Source organism: Elaeis guineensis, chromosome 3 (assembly GCF_000442705.2).
Source record: "Elaeis guineensis isolate ETL-2024a chromosome 3, EG11, whole genome shotgun sequence".
Taxonomy (NCBI): Eukaryota; Viridiplantae; Streptophyta; class Magnoliopsida; order Arecales; family Arecaceae; genus Elaeis; species Elaeis guineensis.
Window position 1 is genome coordinate 122764966 of NC_025995.2, and position 20251 is coordinate 122785216.

The 20251-nt window shown below is 39.3% G+C and overlaps 1 protein-coding gene and 1 long non-coding RNA gene across 2 annotated transcripts; both read right to left on the reverse strand.

Annotated features, from left to right (window-relative positions):
- Positions 1–1885: 1885 nt before the first annotated feature.
- LOC140856153 (uncharacterized) lies at positions 1886–3003 on the reverse strand. Its single transcript, XR_012139507.1, has 2 exons — positions 2766–3003; positions 1886–2695 (listed from the first exon to the last, which is right to left on the reverse strand). It is a non-coding gene; the product is annotated as an uncharacterized lncRNA (long non-coding RNA).
- Positions 3004–4030: 1027 nt separating this feature from the next.
- On the reverse strand, positions 4031–19721 carry LOC105040389 (transcriptional elongation regulator MINIYO). Its single transcript, XM_010916894.4, is given in 12 exon segments — positions 4031–4590; positions 4717–4926; positions 5648–7482; positions 7485–7962; positions 11062–11250; positions 11960–12220; positions 12297–12402; positions 15279–15463; positions 17116–17225; positions 18368–19217; positions 19321–19370; positions 19373–19721. Coding segments are annotated over 12 exon segments (4638 nt in total). The 5' UTR covers positions 19581–19721; the 3' UTR covers positions 4031–4434.
- Positions 19722–20251: the final 530 nt, after the last annotated feature.

The following is a 20251-nucleotide window of genomic DNA, read 5'->3' on the forward strand; positions in this document are numbered from 1 at the left end:
CCTCTCTGGCAACCGGAGTTACCGGACTCGATCTTGTACGTCGACCGGGGACCAGCCGCCGCCAAATCCCCCGCGACTTCCCGCGGCTCAGACGATTGTTGATGGCGATGCCAGGCCTTTGAATGCTTTCTTCTTGGATGATGGTGGAGAAGAGCCAGTCGAGGCCTCGCCTCCAAAGCTCTCTCCACCGTTGCAGATTCTGAAAGCTGATCTCGCTGCGGCCTTCCATGCACCGTTCCCTTCGTGCTCCTCTCGTCCCGATGTCACGAGGAAAGGCGAGTTGACTCAGCCTGGCCAACAGCATCCGGATCAGCATCTTGACGAACCGCGCCATTTCGCGGACGCCCCCGAGATTGATCTGCCCGCGTTTCGGCATCTTGAAAACGAGGCTTCCTTGGTTGGCTGCCTGCAAGAATGCAAGAGGGTGGTGTTGGATATGAAGGGTTTTGTTCATGGCTAAAAAGATTCGGAATTAATGTTAATTGGAGGGTTTATATGTAACCTCGTTCAGGGTTTCTTCGATATATATATATATATGTTCGCCTCCGGCCTTCTTGGTTCTTGGAAGATCGTGTTCTATAATCTATATATCTATAAGCGAGAAAAGAAAAGCAAGAAGGACATGCTAGCATTAATGCGAAAAAGAAGAAGAAATTAAAAGGAGGGGGGAGGAAGAGATTACTAACTCGGATTGCCTCCAAGTCTTCTTTCTCCGGAGCTCCCGTATACGGTGTGGACGTAGACTGAGGATGAGAGAGGAAATGGCGAACGAGTTCTTTTATAGCATGCCTCTACTAGGTAAATTTATAGTTTTGCCCTTTGGCCTATCAGTTGTAGTCAGTTAATTGTTACGCTAAGCCTGAAGCTGGGCTCGAGTTTGAACTCCGCTATGGTATAAAACTCGATTATTTAGTCTCAGTTCCTTTGCAACCCTAGAATAATACATACATACATATACATATACATATACATACATAAATACATACATACATATATATATAAAATGTGAGCCATTAATAGACCCTGGTCTCGGATACCATTAGCCGTGTCTTTATATTACGTGCTTTTACAAGCTCAAGAATTAATTATCCCATTCCTATCACTGGGCTAATGTTAAGTAGATTAACATGTATCTCAAATTTTATATAGTTCAATATATACTACTTAATGAATTACTGCAATATTAGCTAGGTGCACATCATGCGTCGCAATTATCTGATTACATGTGTTGCATCCTCCCTGTTGCATGCGTTGTGCACACTGCATCAACCGTCAAAATGTTGGAGATGATCGATCTAGCGTCAAAATTAGCATGAATGATTACACGAGAGAAACCGGTGCCAATATATATGATGCATATTCCTAACGTAGCATGGAATATAATACTGGTATAAAAACCAAAGGTCATGAGTGATCGCACATTAATTGTCCTGGTCTCGCAACAAATTTAGGCAAATCGCATCAAACCCGTGTTCAAACAAATTGCTTCAAGCGAATAGAGGCTGATTGGCCAGACAACAATAGCGGCAGGTTGTGGTAGCCGTAATTGTAGAGGACTAATGAACAGCAATCACACAATTTTAGTCAGCACCGGTGATCTGAAACAAATTTTTGCCAGATCAAGATTCAATCATCACATCTTAGATCTTCAAGTAGTAGCTATCTAGAATATACTGAATTGAAACTATCATTTGCGCAGAAGAGCTACAGAGAGGGAGCTATATGTATAAGATGGCTATGCTATGTAAAGTAGCACTTGGGGAAACTAAAAGTCACGAGCTGCTAACGAACGTAATGAGATCAAGAACCACACAATTTACTTAGGAACACCAATGGCTATCTATATCCAGTATTTCAGTGGCACAAGAATACACCGGATCACACATGACATAAATCAATCTCTGATCTCAAATAATCAAGAACACGCCATCACCCAAGATCGATCCATGGCTGTATGCCCAAGAACATGTCCTCCCACCGAAAAGGGATGAAAAAAAAATTCAAAAAGCCCACAAAAGGATTCATCACACGAAAGCTTCCGTCATCGCGGGAAAATTAAAAAGGAGAAACATCATGACCATCTTTCCATATCCTCCTACTCCTCCTCTTCTTCCTTTCTCCCCTTCTTGACCTTCCCCTTTTGCTTCTTTCGCCTTGCCTTCAGCCTGGTCAACAGCGCCCCCACCAGACGTCTCATGAACTCTTGGCGCCGCCTCTCCACGTGACTCGACATCGCCTGCGGCTCCCGCGTCCGCTGCGACCTGCGGCGCGAATGAACGTCGTAGACGATGACACGTCTTCGAGTTCTTGGTCTTTTGATGGTGGTGGCGTTGAGCCTGATGAGGAATCGCCTGCAAAGGCATCTCAACAGTTCCAGCGTCGCAACACGCCGGTACTCGCTGATGGGTGCCAAGGGCCGTTTCTTCCATATTCTTCCGGTCCCGGTCCTGCAGGCCACGATGCTCATTGCCGTGATGAGGGCAAGGAAGGCGATTTGACTCAGCATGGCTACCAGCAGTCTGAACAGCGTCGTGACAAACCGCATCATTTGGAGGACAGCCCTGCGGTTGATCTGCCTGCGTTCCGACATCTTGAGATCGATCAAGGCTCGTGCTTGGTTTCTTTATGTTTGGATGCGGTCTTCTTGGTTCTTGCTAGTTTCTGTTATAATTTGGGAAGATCTTGGACCATATATCTGCAAGAAAAGCAAGAAACGCTAATTACTGTTCGAGAAAGAAGAAGAAACGGAGAGGGATTGGGATTGCCTCCAAGTCTTCTGTCTCTGAATCTCACGTACGGTATGGACGTCAGGCTTGGAAACGAGATGAGAGAGGAAATGGCGAAGGACGAATCCTGGACTGTTTGCGTTGTGCATGGCAGGCGATATTTATAGCATGCGGCCGCTTGGTAAATGGACAGTTTTGCCCTTTGGCTGGCGGGTCACCGATAAGTTAATTCAGAAATAAACCAAACTTGATCATTTGTGCTAATCTTGAAGCTACGCTCGAGTCCCTCTGCCGCCTAAAGCTCAATGAAGCTTAGCTAGTTTGCCACCATTTAGAAAAGACTATCAAATATTTGGTCACTTGACAAGATCAAAATTGTTCCAACTCACTCATAATTGCTAGCCGTTGTACTTCTTAATGCCTATCTGAATAAGCGGAGGGATTGGGCGCTGACTCAGCTAACAAGAAACGGGCCTTAACTTCCAGTGGGGAACGAGTGAGAGACGAAGTAGAGAACACGGAATCCTAAAAAAGAAAAACAAGACTATGCACCGGCACTGGGGCGACTTCAGTGGTCAATGGTCAATCATGGATTAAAGACGCATTGATACATGCATAACTTTATATTTTACACGTGTTCTATTTTCTGGATAAGAGATTGGTTTGGATGGATTTTAAACGGATATGTAATAGAAATTCTGACGTGACCCTTAAACGGATTATATAGATAAAAAAAATCAAAACCCAACTCAAATAATTAAATAAGTTGATCTATTTACAATTTAAATTCATTCAGATTACATTCAAATCTAAATTTATTTTAGATGGATCGAATATGAATTAGATTAACAGATCGACAACATATTTTTTTCGGTTCTAGCTCTCCTTCCTATTCTTTTCCCCTCCGTACGTGGAGCCAAAAGAACAGGGAAAAGAAGGCGAGTAGAGAGGTCGTAAAGAACCAATCTTTGGTGAGACGTCGCAATGAGCCATTCTCACCGGCCTCGAATCACTTTTCTTCTTCAATCCGGCGGGGCTATCAGCTGGTAGGATAGCCGGGGTTAACTGGGTTTCTTTTCTTCCGTTCCTTTCTCTGCCTTTCTTCTCTTTCTCCGCGGTTATTTCCGCATGGGATGCAAATCTTAGCTCGTCCGTGAGAATGCCAGCCATGATCTTGGAATTGCAAAATACTTGTAACGTAAAAAGAAGAAAAGAAAAAAAAGTGAGCGACAATTTATCGCACCGGCATTAAGGTGCACCGTGGAACAGCTGACGGCAACTAGTCTAAAACCCTGAATCTGGTGGATCAAAAAATTCTAAAAAATATCTATGGCACGGAAGGGCGTTTTTCTGTCACCGCAGTTCAGGTACATCTCTTCCAGAAATACCTGTAACGTTTTTGACACAAATACCAAGTTCCATCATGGTAAAGATAGGATAATACTCTACATACTTTACAATCTTTACAACAAAAGGAGTTCAACCCTCATGTACAGCCTGTGCCGAAATTTTGAGCCACCTGAAATCACCGAATAGTTTGGAGCAACTTTAAAAGGAGTGTCAGCAAGCGAGTTATATGAAACAAATCAACCCGAGGTAGTTTACTGCCCCAAAAGCGAAAATCCAGCACCCTTAACGTGGTGATCTATTTTTCCAACTGAATGCATGATATATTTGATTTAAAGACATCCATGCAACAATCCTCCTCTTACAGAGCAGACTTCAGCTTCTCCACCACAGCCAACAGAGTAGAATTTCCTTCACAGGCTTCCTTGAGAAGCTCAAACCTCTTGGCAGTTTCAGAATTATACTGTGGCTCTTGTAATGAGCCTAGTCCATGACGAATGAAACTCAATAGCATACCCTGTAAGAAGATTAACATTGAAACAAATAATACCGTAAGTCATAATTTAAATTTTTATGTTTACTGAAATTTATTCCAGCAGATTTTTACAAGCCTCTTGGTGATCGCTTTATGAAGGTTCCTTACCTCATGATGCTGCTTTTGCGCATGACTGCGGAGAAGAGATTTTGCCAATCTATTCCGTAGTACTAGCTTATCTGAAGCATTAGTTTTGAAAATGAAACAAGAAAGGTGATGCAGAGCTATTGTGAAACTAACAGATCCTCTGGCAGCAGCTCTATCAAGGCCTCCAGAAATCCATGACTTGACATATGTCTCCAGAATCCCTTCATGATCCTGCATAACATTTATCAGAGGTCAGCTCACATATATTCTTTTTCTTTACTCAGCTAAAAGGCAATATTCTTCATCTTGATCTGACATAATAGATATTTAAGCTTTCATTTTCTCCACTGAGCAACATCTATAATGGAACACTATTTGTTATTGTTCATGACGCACTTTAACTGAGGCGATCAATCAACCAGAAGTTGCTTCCAAGTGTAAGAAGATTGCATAATAATGTATTTTGTAGAACGCAGAATTTGAGTTTCTTGATAGCATTCAGCATTTCAGCTATCCATCAAGCTAAATGCTGAATCTTTGAAGTGTAGCAGCATTCTTGAATGTTGGAAAAGAATTGTATTTATCAGTGCAAGCTTACTAATCCACTAGTCAAGAATCTAGGCTTACTCAAAGTTAGTTCGTGCCCTCCATCACAACTTTATATAGTGCATCTTTTCAGCATATTGCAAGTTGTTTGCATCTACTTACATCAATAACTATGTTTTATTTCGAATATATTACTTTGTTTTGTGTGGGAAATAGGGCATTTTTTGCAGAAAACCAAATCTGCTATATATGCTAAAGAGCTCAGCAAATGATAGGATATGTGACCTAGCAGCATGAATTGAACCAAACAACAGGAAGCCATAATATTACTAAATCACATATTCCACATATAAATTAACCATATAAATAAAGCACAACATGAAAATTTAATAGTTTCAAGCAGTACCTCAACAGGTTCGAGGTAACCCTCAGCTTCAGCAATACATTTCTCTAAAGGAGGCAAGAGTTCAAGGACATGAGCATTAGATAGCCCATTCCATGCAGCAAGTCTGACAGTGGCTTCAACAGTACGGTGCAGATAAAGTGCTACTTGCCGGCCATATATAACATCACCATATGATATGGCCGCAAACTGCTCAATGAGATTCTCAACAAAAGTACTATAGCTCTCATGAACTTCTGTTTGGAAATTAAGTAAATTTAGGTTACAGTTCTCTTGAGCTTCTGGCAAGGTAGCTGATGAAACTTGGATTTTTTCATTATGGCCAAGCAGGGTTTTAATATTTTCATGTCTTAACTGATCGAGATGTTGCCCATACAGTTCTTGCAAAGTTTCAAAAACATCCCTGCTCTTGTCTTCAAGAACATCCATATTGGCATGCAATGCCATTGAAAGTGCATGAAATTTCCAAACCAAAGTTGCACCAGATATTGGAGAGCTTTGAGAATCTGAGCATAGGAAAGAGGATGCTGCTTCCAGACCTAAAAGAAAAAAGAGTCCACTTTTGGCTGCATCAAGAACATCAGTCGACGAAGGGGTCCTCGTGTTTATCTCACCAATGCTGCATATTGCACTAAGAAACCAATGCCCAGGAAGTGGCAGTTTCTGATGTGCCCACTCTACAAACAACGAATTACAAGATGGATACTTGACAGTTGTTTCTCCCTGCTCTATTTCCTCATGTATTGTTTCCAGAGCATCACCTTTTCTAGACATGTCTTGGCTATGATTATTTCTGTCCATTTTCTCAGATGACTTCTTCTTAATACCTAACCATCTGTTCCTGAAATGAGAATTTAAAATCCTACTGAAAAACAAATAGTCCCCTTCACCATATTGCCAATCAAATGACTTGAGACCCTTATTATGATGAACATAATGATGAATACAGAAGCTGAGATACTTGAGAACAGGAGCTTGGAGCAAAGTATCCAATGCCTTCTCCATGGCAACCCGGTCTCCAGGTCCTGCAACCAAACACACTCCAAGGAGAGAACTGATTCTCTGCAGAATCAATGCATCAGCAGGTTTGTCAAGCACAGGATTCATGCCTCCAACAAAAGCTGGGAGGATTTTAAGCAAGTCCAAGATCAGCAGTGCATCTGCTTGTGCTAGCAAAACATTCATGGACCAGAAGCCTCCACCAGAGGAACCCCAGCCAAATCCAATCCCAGGAGCAGGTCCTCCTCTACTGAACATCTCAACAGACTGCACAACAGGCCATTCTGAGGACATCAAGGTCATGAAAGCCATTAGCACTCTTGTCAAGTCATTCTGAGCCCACTTAACTATACCTTCCTCTAAAATCTTATCAGCTGTTCCAATATTAGATCCTTGGGGAGCCTGAGTACAATTTGTGATTTTAGCTCTCTGGATGGATCTATCAACCGAATAAGCCAGTCTAACTAATCCTTGAAGACAACTTACTGAAGCCAATGATGCATCAACATTATTTTGTTGTCTTAAATAACAAAGACCCTCTGCTAGTGATCCACCTTCAGTAGGAAATGTTCCAAGTCCCAAGTTGTTTGGACCCAAGAAGTCCAGAAATCCATTTTTAATAATTTCAAGAGCAACTTTAGGAACAAAGTGGGGCAACCATGGCAAATGATTATAGGTCTCACTCATATCATTTGCATCTTCTGGAGCAATCTTGTCAAATATAGTACAGAGCATGTGCAAAATTGCTGAAATCACCCAAAGCATGCAACTTGCAGATGCATCTTGCACATGGTTCCTACTCCTGTGGCCTCCAATAAGTGAAGATACATGTGGAATAATTTTAGACATAACCAATTCAAAGCTAAGTCAACCATTGGAACTACATGACTCCAGGACCAATATTCCATGTTACCATCAGAAAAATCCATGGCTTGCTTTTCAAGCTGCTCCTTGGAATGAAGGATCGGTAGCCTTCGAGCTAGGGCCTCTAAGACAAGGTATGCTTCTCTTGTAATGGAAGTGAATTCACCAAGAACATTGTTTTCAATTAGCTTGTCAAATGTAGGAGGACTAAGCCACAAACACATGGCAGGAAAAAAATCTGCAAAGTATGTTATGCAAAATCCGTAGTGAATACAGACCTTCCACAAGCGTAATTGTTCAGCCATCAAGGCAGAAGTGAGTTTACAATGTTCCCTTCCAGACTTTATCCATTGCTCAAGGGTAAATGCATTTTTATACCAGTGCCACATTGCCTGCTGAAAAATTCCATGCTTCACAAAATCTAAGCAGATTTGCTTGCTAGATTGAGACAAGACCTATATTAAAGAAAAGCAACAAACAATAAATTAAGAATTGATGTCAAAGCTTCATTTGTTACAAATAAGGGAAGCAAGAAAATCCTACAACAATAATACCATTTCTGCAGCTTGTTAAACAGACTATATTATAATTCAAACTTTGATTTTAAGAACTGACATTAAGAGCATCTCAGAACTAATGGCATATGCATGTATAATGTTTCACTTGATTCATACATTTTCATCAGCTCATGTAAGTAAAAAGTGACAGTGGTTATCTGTTTTGAATAAATTGGTACAAGCATTAGAAAATCACTTAGTTTGAACAGATGTAACTGCAGCGCTCATTAAGTCATTATGACAGAGCATCAGGGAAAGTGAATAAAAAACACATAGGCATGATAGTGCACCAGTCATCTCAAAAATAAATGAAATGCAGGAACCAGTGCAGCTCAAAGGCTAATCTGAGGAATAGTCAACGATTAGTGAAAGAAAAACACCATTACCAATCAAACTTTCTATATGACGCAGTCTAAGAGCTTCAGTAAAAATTCGGTGAACTAATAAGTGGCATCAAAAAGGTTACAGATTAAGTTAGAGATGCAACAAACTTGACTGAAATGACCAGCTATAAAATTGAATTTGCAATGAATCCATAATAACTCTGACTTAGAGCAGTAGCTTATAGAAATGTGCACAGATGACTATAATCTAGTTCCTACTAGTATTCTGTCATTCATTACAAATGCACCTCTTATTGTAGTGGCATAATATTGATTGCAAATGTATGTATCCGGCTAATTCTCTGATTAGATATTGCATTTGCTCCAACACTTGCTTCTCAAGTTGATGATATTACAACTTAAAATCATCATTCCAGGTCCTCAAAAACTTACAGAGCTGTGGCCACAGATATTCTCATCCACAGTAAATCTCCACTCTTGGATAAGTGATATCACAAGTTCATGACCACTGAGAGTCTTGCCACCAATGTGCATATAAAATTTCAGCCTAAACAGCAGGCTTGGTTTCAGGCATCTTCTGTATCATGAAATGGGCACTCCTGTGACAGCACCAGACTAGGCGTTGAAGCAATATATAGCATCAGATTTGTTTCCAGCCAGACACAAATGCCCAAATGAATTAGTGGAAGTTCTTGGAAAAAGGCATGCTTTGTCTGGTACAAGTAATATCAAGGACACTAAAGAGCCCTATCCTTGGTGACTGTTTTTTTTGGATTCTACTCAAAGCAAGTACAATCAAAAGCTAACTCCTTCAAAACAACAAAATTATGGCATTAAGCCACATCATATATCCAACTATTTTTGGAAAACCGTCCAAGATCAATTACCCTGTTTACCAAAAAAAGATCAATTACTTTTAACAGGAAAGGGGAAACAATAAAAATTAACATGAGACTTACATGATTCTGGTTTGACCATTTTTTAGAAAATACAGAACTTGGCTTAAAAATAATGTCCAAAACAAAAAGTTCCACATGGATTTAAATTTAACATCAACTTTCAGAACCACAGCCTTCAACCAAAACCAGCAACACTTGTCTGGACAATTAGTATTGCCTTAAACAAAAAATCCTAACATAAAACCTCCAAAATCACAATGAGAAGATGAGGGAATAGTAACAAAAAATTGAGCATCATATCACAAATTCATAACTCAAAAGCTTGTCTAGTCCTTCACTAACCTGTGCTAAAACTCCAGAAACTACAAATGTCAAGATAGGAATAACACTTGATATTATCAGGAATGCCCAGAAAATATCATATTCATGAAGCGGAAACATAAATCTACTCTTGTTAATTATTATTGTGTAATGTTTCTTTGTAAAAGAAAAAAAAGGAGTAAGTCTAGGGAAAATTGACAAGAAGATATTGGAACATCAATTTGGAAGCAATGATGGAAGCAGGAGTTCATTTGGTCATTGGATCCTCACGTTTTAGAAATGCCCCAAATTCCACTTCCACATCCAAATCTCGATTAATACCAGCTCAAATTGACTTTCCATTTCCATAAAGGATATAAATGACAACTCTAAGTTGGAATAGTATCTTTTTCGTGCAAGAGATCCTGAGAGAATGTTTGATAGAGAGATATAGAAAACAACTGCAAGATTATAGTATTGTTTTTGGGGTCTGTATATTTTGTGGTAATTGTGTCAAGCATCGTCCAACAAACTGCTAATTAACAGCTGAAGAATATGAAATTTCAATAATGTTGCTTTATCATTGCCATGTTTAAACCACATTGATAGAAAAAGATCTGCTATTTATGGTCTTACCTCCAAATATGTTTAATTTGTTTATCCATAGCTTAACCATAAAGTCTTGTGCATAATACTATTTGGTGTATTTTTTGTTCCTTATTACAAATAACATGTGAATGGAAATCACTGAAGCTGAAGCTACATTGTTAAGGGATGAGTTAACTTGACCTGCTTGGATGCAATGTATCAGCGACAAGCTACCAAGCCAAGCTAGGTTTGCATGCCAGCCACATGTGGAAATTGCCTTAATATCAATATATACCTTTTATTAGGAGTAAAAAAAAAAAGGATTACAAGGTGATAAGGCCCGCATTCACACCAGCACGCTAATGCAGATTGTACATGATGTATGTAAATGTGAGAATGGTATTGAATTGATTGGAACAGATAAAAATACATGGATAATTGGAATTCTACACTTTTAATATGTAATCAAGATATATAATCCATACAAAATAAAATGCACTGAAACTTCACAGGAAACATATATTTCTGGTAAGCTGCTTAGAAATACACTTTATTATTCATGCTAGGTGAATTGGATTTTATAACCGTTAGTACAATTGCAACAGTATGACAGATGTTCAATCTGGAACATACACCAATGAGTACCAATGAAGGGCAATTACTGCATCTACACTAGCATGATTCCAGAGTTCCAAAAGCTACAGATGGAGATCAGCACAAGGGCATATGCATATCAGTGCATCACTCACCATGATGCTCAAAAATTTTATATATGGCACATTATTTATAATTCAAAGCAGAACCTAACGTTTAGAACAACAAATGCTATTTAACAAATCATACATAGAATAAGAGCAGAAGCTAACCTTTAGGAAAACAACTGATTTTATATGAGATGGATGAATTTCCACCATGCTTTGCTTGGTAAACATATCAACAATGGTCCGAACAAGCCTTGGGCATCTTATAATAGCATCAGCGCATGTTGGGGAATGCCTGGCTAAAGCAACAAGTATTGAGACAAGGCATTCATGTAAAGTTGGAAGAGGGTCCATCTGAATCAAAAGAATGATATTCAAACGATCAATCAGGTTAATAACCACAGGTTAATATAAAGAGAAAAAAGGAAATATAAAAGCTGTTTAACCATGCCAATTTTAGTGGAATAATTTATTTTGTAAAGTACTGATCATGCATCTGAAACATGGTTAAATGGTACCAGCTAAATTTCATCCCAAATTGGGACATGCTGAAACTAAAATGAAGATGTTTTGGCAACAGAACCACTAAAACAAACTACCTAACCGATAAGTTGGTTATAAATGGCCAAACCATTTGGACCGTGAAAAATATTCAAGCTGACTTCAAAAAATGGAGTCTCAAATGGTCGCAATCTGAATAATAGTTCTCCAAAAACAACCCAGATGGCATTGTTAAAGTTTTAAGCATGTACACAACTAGAATATAGAAGTTCTCTAACAGGAAAGGGCCTAAGAACAACCCAAACAATCACAACACATGAAATGCGAACATTCTAAGACATGGAAATGAGTTTTTTCCAGTGACAGTGGAGGTGAGTTGGTTGGTCCAAATCCAAATGACTCCAATGAAAAATCTAAATTTTTGTCTAAATACATTAGATATAAACCAAGTAGATAAAGGGATATGGAAACTAGCAGAATAATGCCTTCATGATAACATATATAGATAGTTAAACTGCAGTGTACAAAACAGAAACCCAAACAAGACCATAAGCATGCCCACCTCCATAAGATAGCAAATTCTTGGAAGTATTCCCATCCTAATGAGACCAGCAGCAATATCTTGTCCAGCCACAACAATGTCATCTTGGATGGTATGTCTCCCTTCACTCTCCTCATCCTCATTCTCGTCAGCATAAGGAATTATACTTGAAGGTTTTGTACTGTACTTCCAGTATCCACCATGAAGAAAACCACCATCAACCTCAGGCCTCGTCCGAAATACAGGAGCCGTGCAAATATTGTTTTCATGAGTAGCTGATTTCTGGAAACAGAAGGCATAAGTCATATTAAAAAGAAACATCAGTTAAAAGTAAACCTTCAGATAATTTCAGTTTTACCTCCTTGATGTTGAAGAAATTCTCATTTATCTCACAGCTCAATATTGACTGCAGCACCTTGGCACAAGCCAAAACCACAGAGTCATGGTTATCATCCAATGCAATCCTGCAGGTGTGCTTAAAAATTAAGCATTGTGAACACATATAGACATATATAATTATTTAATTCATGCTAGAAAGATTACAAATGTCCTTCCTGAAACACAACATTGTTCCAGTATATGTATTTTAGAGCAACTCCAAGAACTTATAATAATTGCATTTCTAGGATAACAACATCCTCTAGCATTATAAACTATGCAACCAGAGAGAATGATTTTTATGTAAAAGCTTGAAGCTGCAAGCATGACAGAATGGAATAAACAAAAAGCCACAAGCACTTGGAGGTAAGATTGCTGTGAAACACACATTGATAGATAAAGGAGACTTTATATATATAATGTTTACATAAATTCCATTACCATAAAAGAATTACCGATCTTAACTCATCATATATCATGGGAGAAAGAAAAGAAAAAACAATCTACCCACCCATATTGGTTCTATCATTTTTCTCATTTATCAAAATGTACTACCCAAAACCCGCAAGAACAATGACAACGACGACGATGACGACAATAACGACAAATACCAACAATCACAACAATAAAAGCCCTATATCTCTAGAAATAATAGGACTTCTTAACAAGCTTGAAAACCACAATTCAGATGCCATTAACAATTCCTGTAGTATAATTAGATCTGCATTTCTCCAAAATTTGGAGAAAAGACGAGGGGGAGAAAAACTTGCCTTCTACACTTAGCTAGCACCTAAACTCCTCTCTTCAAGTTCATATGATATTTGCTGAAGCAATCCTTTTAGAAACCCTTTGCCATGCTTTCTGATAATTGTCTTTAAAATCTTTTCTAATATTTTATATAACTGGTGATTCTACCCCTTTAGATTTTGCATATTTGTGCTAAACTTACCTTCCAAATATGATTGATCTAGTATTAGCTGCGCAAATTATGATGGCCTCAAACGGTGCTTGGTTTAAGTCCTCCTTGCAATACAAATCTTATACTGAAGGAAAAACATATTGGTGTATCAAAAATGGGTGCTAGAGAAGTCCTTGGAGAATAGCATTAGGTGGCATACATATACATATTAGAAAACAATGAAGGGGAAAAAATGCCTCAAAGACTAGCAACTAATGAAACACATGTAACTAGAGAATGAGGTCACTTTCATCATACTCAGAGACAGCATCTAGGTGCTCGGTCATGGTAGGCAGCACAGTCATTGCCTGCTTAATGTTTGGTTGGACTAAGCAACCACTAGAGGTCCAACCAGTAGTTACATATGCCCTTCATTTTTTAGGAATTCTGGATTGCCAACACTTCTGGACACTTGATCATGACATCATAAGGTATTCAAGTACACGCGTGTGCGTGCGGACACACACACACACACATATATATATGAATGTCTCTATGTGTACATGTGCATATGTATCATATTATATACCAAAGTATATTAGCATTTAACAATATAGAATAACGTATGCTTTTCTTCTTGCTCCTAACCTACCACTCTTTAAAATATCGACTCTGGCAATTCTTTTTCTTCTTACCATTTCTGCTTTTCATCCTGCTTTCCTCTTTCTCCTTTCTAAACTGCGTTATTCAATCAAAGCAAAGCTGTCTCTCCTCTCCTTTTCCCTGTTTGTTTATAATTTGCTCAATTCTCCTAATGCTTCCATATGACCATCATCCTATGGATTTTTCTTTAAAGTATTTCCTTTACTCTTTTATTTTCTTCACCTTTTCTTCCTCTTTACACATCCTCCTCCCTTCTTCCTTTTACCTATTCTTCCTCCTCTACTTTCCTCTTGTTGCAAATATTTTTGCTTAGAATATGCTCAGATCTATAAGTTTCATTTTTAAATCTAGTTGCCATACTTAGAGTTCAAATTCGATGCCATTACAAATTCAACTAGCAAATATAGGAAACAATTTACATAATTTGAATTCTTAATATGACATCCTTCAGTGTTGTTGATTTGTGATATTCTTCAGTTTCATTCCATGTTCATAATATGTAATTGCTAATTGAATGTATAAACTGCACTAGTTAATTCTTTTCCTAAGATAATAATGTTAATTTCTTTTCTAGACTTGGTAAAATGTGCATGGTAGTCAAGGTGTTCTAGATGATGATGTGCTAATAGAACACAGTTTTTTTTTCTCCTTTTATTATGCGTGTATTGTCACTTTAGGGCGATTTTCATGAAGAAGCTGGCAAACTAACAGATTAAGATTTGCTCTTAATAATACTTCAATCCTTTTCTTATGCATATGTACACACAATTTTGCTTGCAATCATTGCTACCTAAACAATTAGGGAGTGCCAAGAAGCCCAAGAGTCCACCTGCACAGGGACCACCTTGACATACTTGGCTATGCTTGAAGGTTATATAATGTATATGATTGGTCAAGACTAGAAAGACATTAAGAAGTCCCATCTGCATAGGGACAGCTTTGACAACTTTGTGGTTATGCTTGCAGTTTGTGATGATATATATTACTGGTTAACACTCAAAAATAACGGAGAAGGAATCTGCGAAAAAGCTATCAGTTGCTGGGGGACAGCTTGTCATAGTTAAAACATTAACGGAGTTGCTAAGGAATTTATTTAAAACAGAAATTAGAAGGGATGGAAAAATACCACTAAAAGGATGAAAAAATATGACTAATATATTCAAACAACTAAACTACAGATAACTTATAAATGGGTGCAGAGAAGTCAACTACAATCTTTAACCATAAAAAAGCACCCCCCACACCCCCCCCCCCCCCAAAAAAAAAAAAAAAAAAATTCCATTCTCCATAGCCTGTCTTATTCTTACCAAACCTCATGGTGAAACCTTAAAAGACCGCAACCTGAAGTAGAACAGCTGAACAAGCTATTGTCAATAACATGGAAAATTGTTTGATGTTTACCTTAGTGATAAAGCCAGTTGAGGTTCAGGGCCAAGGGCAAAAGCCCAAACAGCTTGCCAATCAACCAATTTGCCAACAGGATTCATGTCCATATTATAACCAGAATCCTTGCTTTGCAAGTTTTGTAAAGCCTTGTTAAGAACAGAAGCAAGCAGCTGTAAAGCAAGTACACGTTGTCCAGGTACCTGAAATTTAAACACGGGCTTGAGAAAAACATGAACATCTGAGGATATATACGAGAAGAATATACCATAGCACTGCTGACACCCCATGCATTAATAGGTGTAGAATATGTATCATCAAAAAAGAAAAAATTAGTCAATTTCCATAATAGGATACGATTCAGCTAATTAAAAAAAAAAAAATAGAACCTAGATTAACTCCAGTATGCATTAGAACTATAAGATGCAGAAAATGATGGTACTTTGTCCACAAAAGACAAGTTAAAGCATGTTTTTTGATTAAAATTTATAGAATGAAAGTGAAACAAAGCTAAATTCATACAACCTGAACCAAGTTGCAGCTTTTTTTAGGCCGACAATGAAATATGCCTTTATTTTCAAGAAAGCAAAGAACATATGAGGTGCAAGATGAAATGGCTATTGCATATAAATAGGTAAAATAGAAAGATACACATATAATGATTAATCTTCTTCATCAATCATTGTCCAACAAAAGAACACAGGTGGAGTAATGATTCTTCAAAGACAAGCTTTTTGGCTGTGAGCCATGAAATGTCGACAAACTCCAATAAGCTGCTTTGGGAAGAATGTCAATCACATGTTACAGAAAGCATCATCCATCTTTTGGTTTTCACCTTCAAATCCTCCACCCCAACCAAGGTTCAATTAAAAACCAAGATATATCCTTTCATCTATCTTTTTCCAGGAAAAAAATTTTCCTTGATCATCATCATCACATACTCACTGATCAACTCATCTTCAATGATGCAAATCTTGTGAACACTTCAGCTATGGTCTAACATTATCTTGAACAGAATAAGTAATACATCAATATCTTGCATGAGAACTATAATACTTGAAGCCATATGGATATTTGTTATAAAACCAGACAATACAGTCAGAAAGGTGTCTGGTCCAAACAGCCTGGACCAGCTGTTCCATGTATTGTAATCAGGTAATGTCAAAATAAGTTATTGATATCAGAAATCAATGTTTTTATCACAACAGCTTGTAGTGAATACTGACTTGGCTCTAGAATGTAAGGTTGGCAAGTTTGCATGTGACTTGTCAAGGTAGTGTTAGTTATTTCTAACAACACAACCCCTCATTTAACTTTTATTTTGAAACATCTGCAACATCAATTCAAGTTCTATTTTAGTTGCAGTTAAAAACTAACCAATGTTTGTAACTTGATTGAGTGCTTCTGGATGACACCCTAAAAATTTAGGTTTGCTTCCCGTTCTCTGAAAAAATAGAACCAAAGAAAAGAAAAGAGAAGAAAAAGAAAAACTTATGTCCAAGTCACCCTAGTCTGCTAAACGACCCAAGTATTTGTCATAAGAAGAACAGTTAAGCCGGCCCTAATGGTCATGAAGACGAACAGACTGAAAAGGGGGTCAACAATGACAAAACCTGGTGCAAATGTCCCTTCTGCTTTAATCTCAAAATAAGATGTCTCTCATTGATCATCATTGTTCATGTCAAAGTTGGTAATCAATCCCTCATAACCATGGACTTTAGAAGCAAAATACCATCCCATTTATGGAATGCATGCTAGCATGTTCATCTACTGTATTATCCACAGGGAAGGACAACTTAGGCAGCTAGATGCAAGTAAATATATATGGCTTGTATTGCATAAGTGCAAAACTGACCATGCTCCGAATAAGTGCTACTGCTTCATTGATTGTATATCCCACAGCAGCAGGATCACCCTCAGTTCGAAGAAAGTCACGTTCAGCTACATTCTCAACATTGTACTGACCTACACAGGAAACAACCACCATTACATGGACAGATTAATGATATCAAGTAATGCAAAACTCGAGTATCCATGGCCCGTAGAAAAGAAAATGTCAGGACATGCTTAACCAACCAGCGTTTCAGTATGTCACTTTCTCATTGCCATTGCTGAGAGGAACAAATCCATGACATAAATCATAATGCCATGGTGTCAAATGACACTTCTCGTTGAATTAAATCTATGACGATTTCTTGCCAAATGACTGAACAGGGTCATATTATAGGCAACCAAGATCATTAAACTTGCCAAAGGAGATGCAAAAAGCAGAAGGAATGAAAAGGAAAACAGCAACCAATTCATAGCAGTTCCACCCTAGAGGAAATTGACATTAAACAAGGATCAAACTAGAGAAGTGGGACAAATGGAATATGAGCTGGATCCAGGGACAAAAACAAAGAACTAGCCATTCTGGGCATCTTAAGACAATTTTTCCACAACTATTACAAGCCCTCTATGCAGCATATTGCTTGCTGTACGTTCTGTCTGATGTGATATGCACACATAACTCTGCCAACATAATATATGAAAATGGCCCAAGTAAACAAAGGTGCAATCTTTCAAAAGAGCGATATGGGCACCAAATGCTAATAAATTATAAGCATATGCAGTGAAGAAACAAATGCTCCATTTGCATAAAAGATCAATAACAAAGAGAAAATGTACTACAATGTCTTATACTCTGTTGTTGCCATTGATTGCCTTTAAAAACACTGGTGGACACATCATGTGACAAGAAAAAAGCGACGAAGTCAAAAAAACCCAAAAATGCACCCACTCAGAGAAAAGAGGTGTGTCAATATAAACTACAAAGCTATAACAAGACTGAACACCAAAAATCCCATCAAATGGCAATGCCCACAGCTTCAATCAGCACCATTTCGTAACATCTTATTGAGAATAGACTAGATAAAGTATTATCAACACAAGGTAAAGTGTCTGTTTCTCTAAATGCCAATGCATAGCTACCTTAGTTTAAATATATAAGATATCTTTTCGAGATAACAAGATCCTCACAAGGTACGTAAAGTGAATTACAAAATATTCAATTGAGTACTAAAATGAGACAAAGAAAGCATTCAACATAATATAAATACAAAGCTTACCATTAGATTGTTTTTGAGTAGAATCAATTTCCATAACATTTCCTTCCAAGGAAAACCTCAATCTCCTAACCTTCTCAACACTCTCGCTCCAAACCTTCCATGAGATGTTGTTATGTTCACCGAATGGGAGCCAATTCCCAGGTGGAACAACTGATGTTGAACTCTTCCCACCTTCAACTGGCTTAGCACTTCCCAAATCATGCCATCCCCCTTCCCGTTTCAAGTCGGCACCTTTCTTTCTCCCTAACTTATTTTGCCCACGCTTCTTTAGCATCTCTATCAGGGAAGAATCCATCTTCTCCATTATCTCCGCCTGTGCCTCTGCGATCTCATCCGCTGACATCTGCTTCAGCCGAGCAAGATTCTCCGCATCAATGTCATCCATGAGAGACACAGACCCCTGACCACCAGGGACTGATGCTTCCAACTCGACATCCATGGGAACAGGTTTTTGTTCGGCTCTTGCGGCGGTTTCATCCATGAGAGACGGCGATCCCTGATTGCTGGGCTTTTGCTCGACTCTGGTCGTGAGATCAGTTTGGGAACTCCTGCACAGCAACTCTTTGGGAGGTGAAGTAGTTGAAGGTAAAGATTCTTTCTTTACTTCTTCTTTATTAGCAGCATTCACCTCTCCTGCTTTTCTTGCAATGCCGTTTTTCTTTGATTGGGGCATCGCAGCGTTATTATCCCGCATGAGTTCTTTCCACTTGCTCAAGTCCAAGCCCTTCTTCTCCTTCCTCTCGATAGGGTTAGCGAGGGATGCTATCGGGTCGTAATCCGTCTCATCCTTGTCCTCCTCCATGTCGTCCTCGTCGGCGGCGTCCGGCAGGGAGCTCACCGGTGCCCAGTGCTGGGAGATTGAAGAAATGGACCAGTTAATGAGGCGATGACGAGAAAAAATTGGGACAAACAAAAGGTTTTTTTTTTTTTTATTGTGGGTTAGGGATTTGTACCGGGCCATGGGAGCGGTGGCGGGCGACGGGGAAAGGGAGGACGGTAGGATGGGGAAGGAGGCCGGCTTCTGCTGGGGTTTATAGTCATCGGACGAGGAGAAACCCTTCTCGACGATGCTGCCGACGAGGCCCGGCCCGTGGTGGAGCTCTTCGACTCTCTGCTTCAGAGAGACGGCCGTGCCTCTGATCTCCACTACTTTCTTCTTCTTGGAAGAAGAAGAAGGAGGCCGCGTCTTGTAAGCTTTCTCCGCCGCCTCCATCGCCTTCTTTTCTTCCTTTCGGTTCTCTTCGCCTTCTTTTATTTATTATTATTTTTTTCCGGAAGAAGAAATCGTTTCTTATGCTTTCAAGATTGTGGCATCGACATGGCAGCGTGCGCGGCAGCACGAGGACTCAAGGGAGACGGGAGAACGGCCGCGCGGCCCCTTTGGGACTTCCAGAACGCAGCGTGGTTTCCTTTTTCTCCGCTCGGGAGAGTCGGCGTTATGCCTTGGCCAGAATGCCGCCTTTCTCGCTGAGACTGAAGGCACACTCCCTGTGCGAGGCGGCGGGGGGGCGGACGGTTTGTGGAGTATGGGCCGATAGGTCGGTCTTGGGGCACGCCAAGAAACCCCTTCTGGCCGTTCTTTGGATGGTTCATCGCCAGGATTTGGCTCCGCAAGGAATTGGGTGTGGAGGGATGTAGAAAGATAAATGATAAACTGGAAGCTTCCTAAGCTAATCCGGCTTATCGCATGTTAGACGGCACAACGGGCACAATGGGTGCTGTGGGGCAAGCTAAGCATCTTCTCATTTCACCAAACCTGTTCCTAGTCCTAACCATGCGATTGCACGGGTTTCCAGCACAAAACAATAAAAAAAAAGTAAACACTATGCTTGATTCCAGACCCATGAATCAACTTGAACTTTTGGAACGATGGATCATATTATT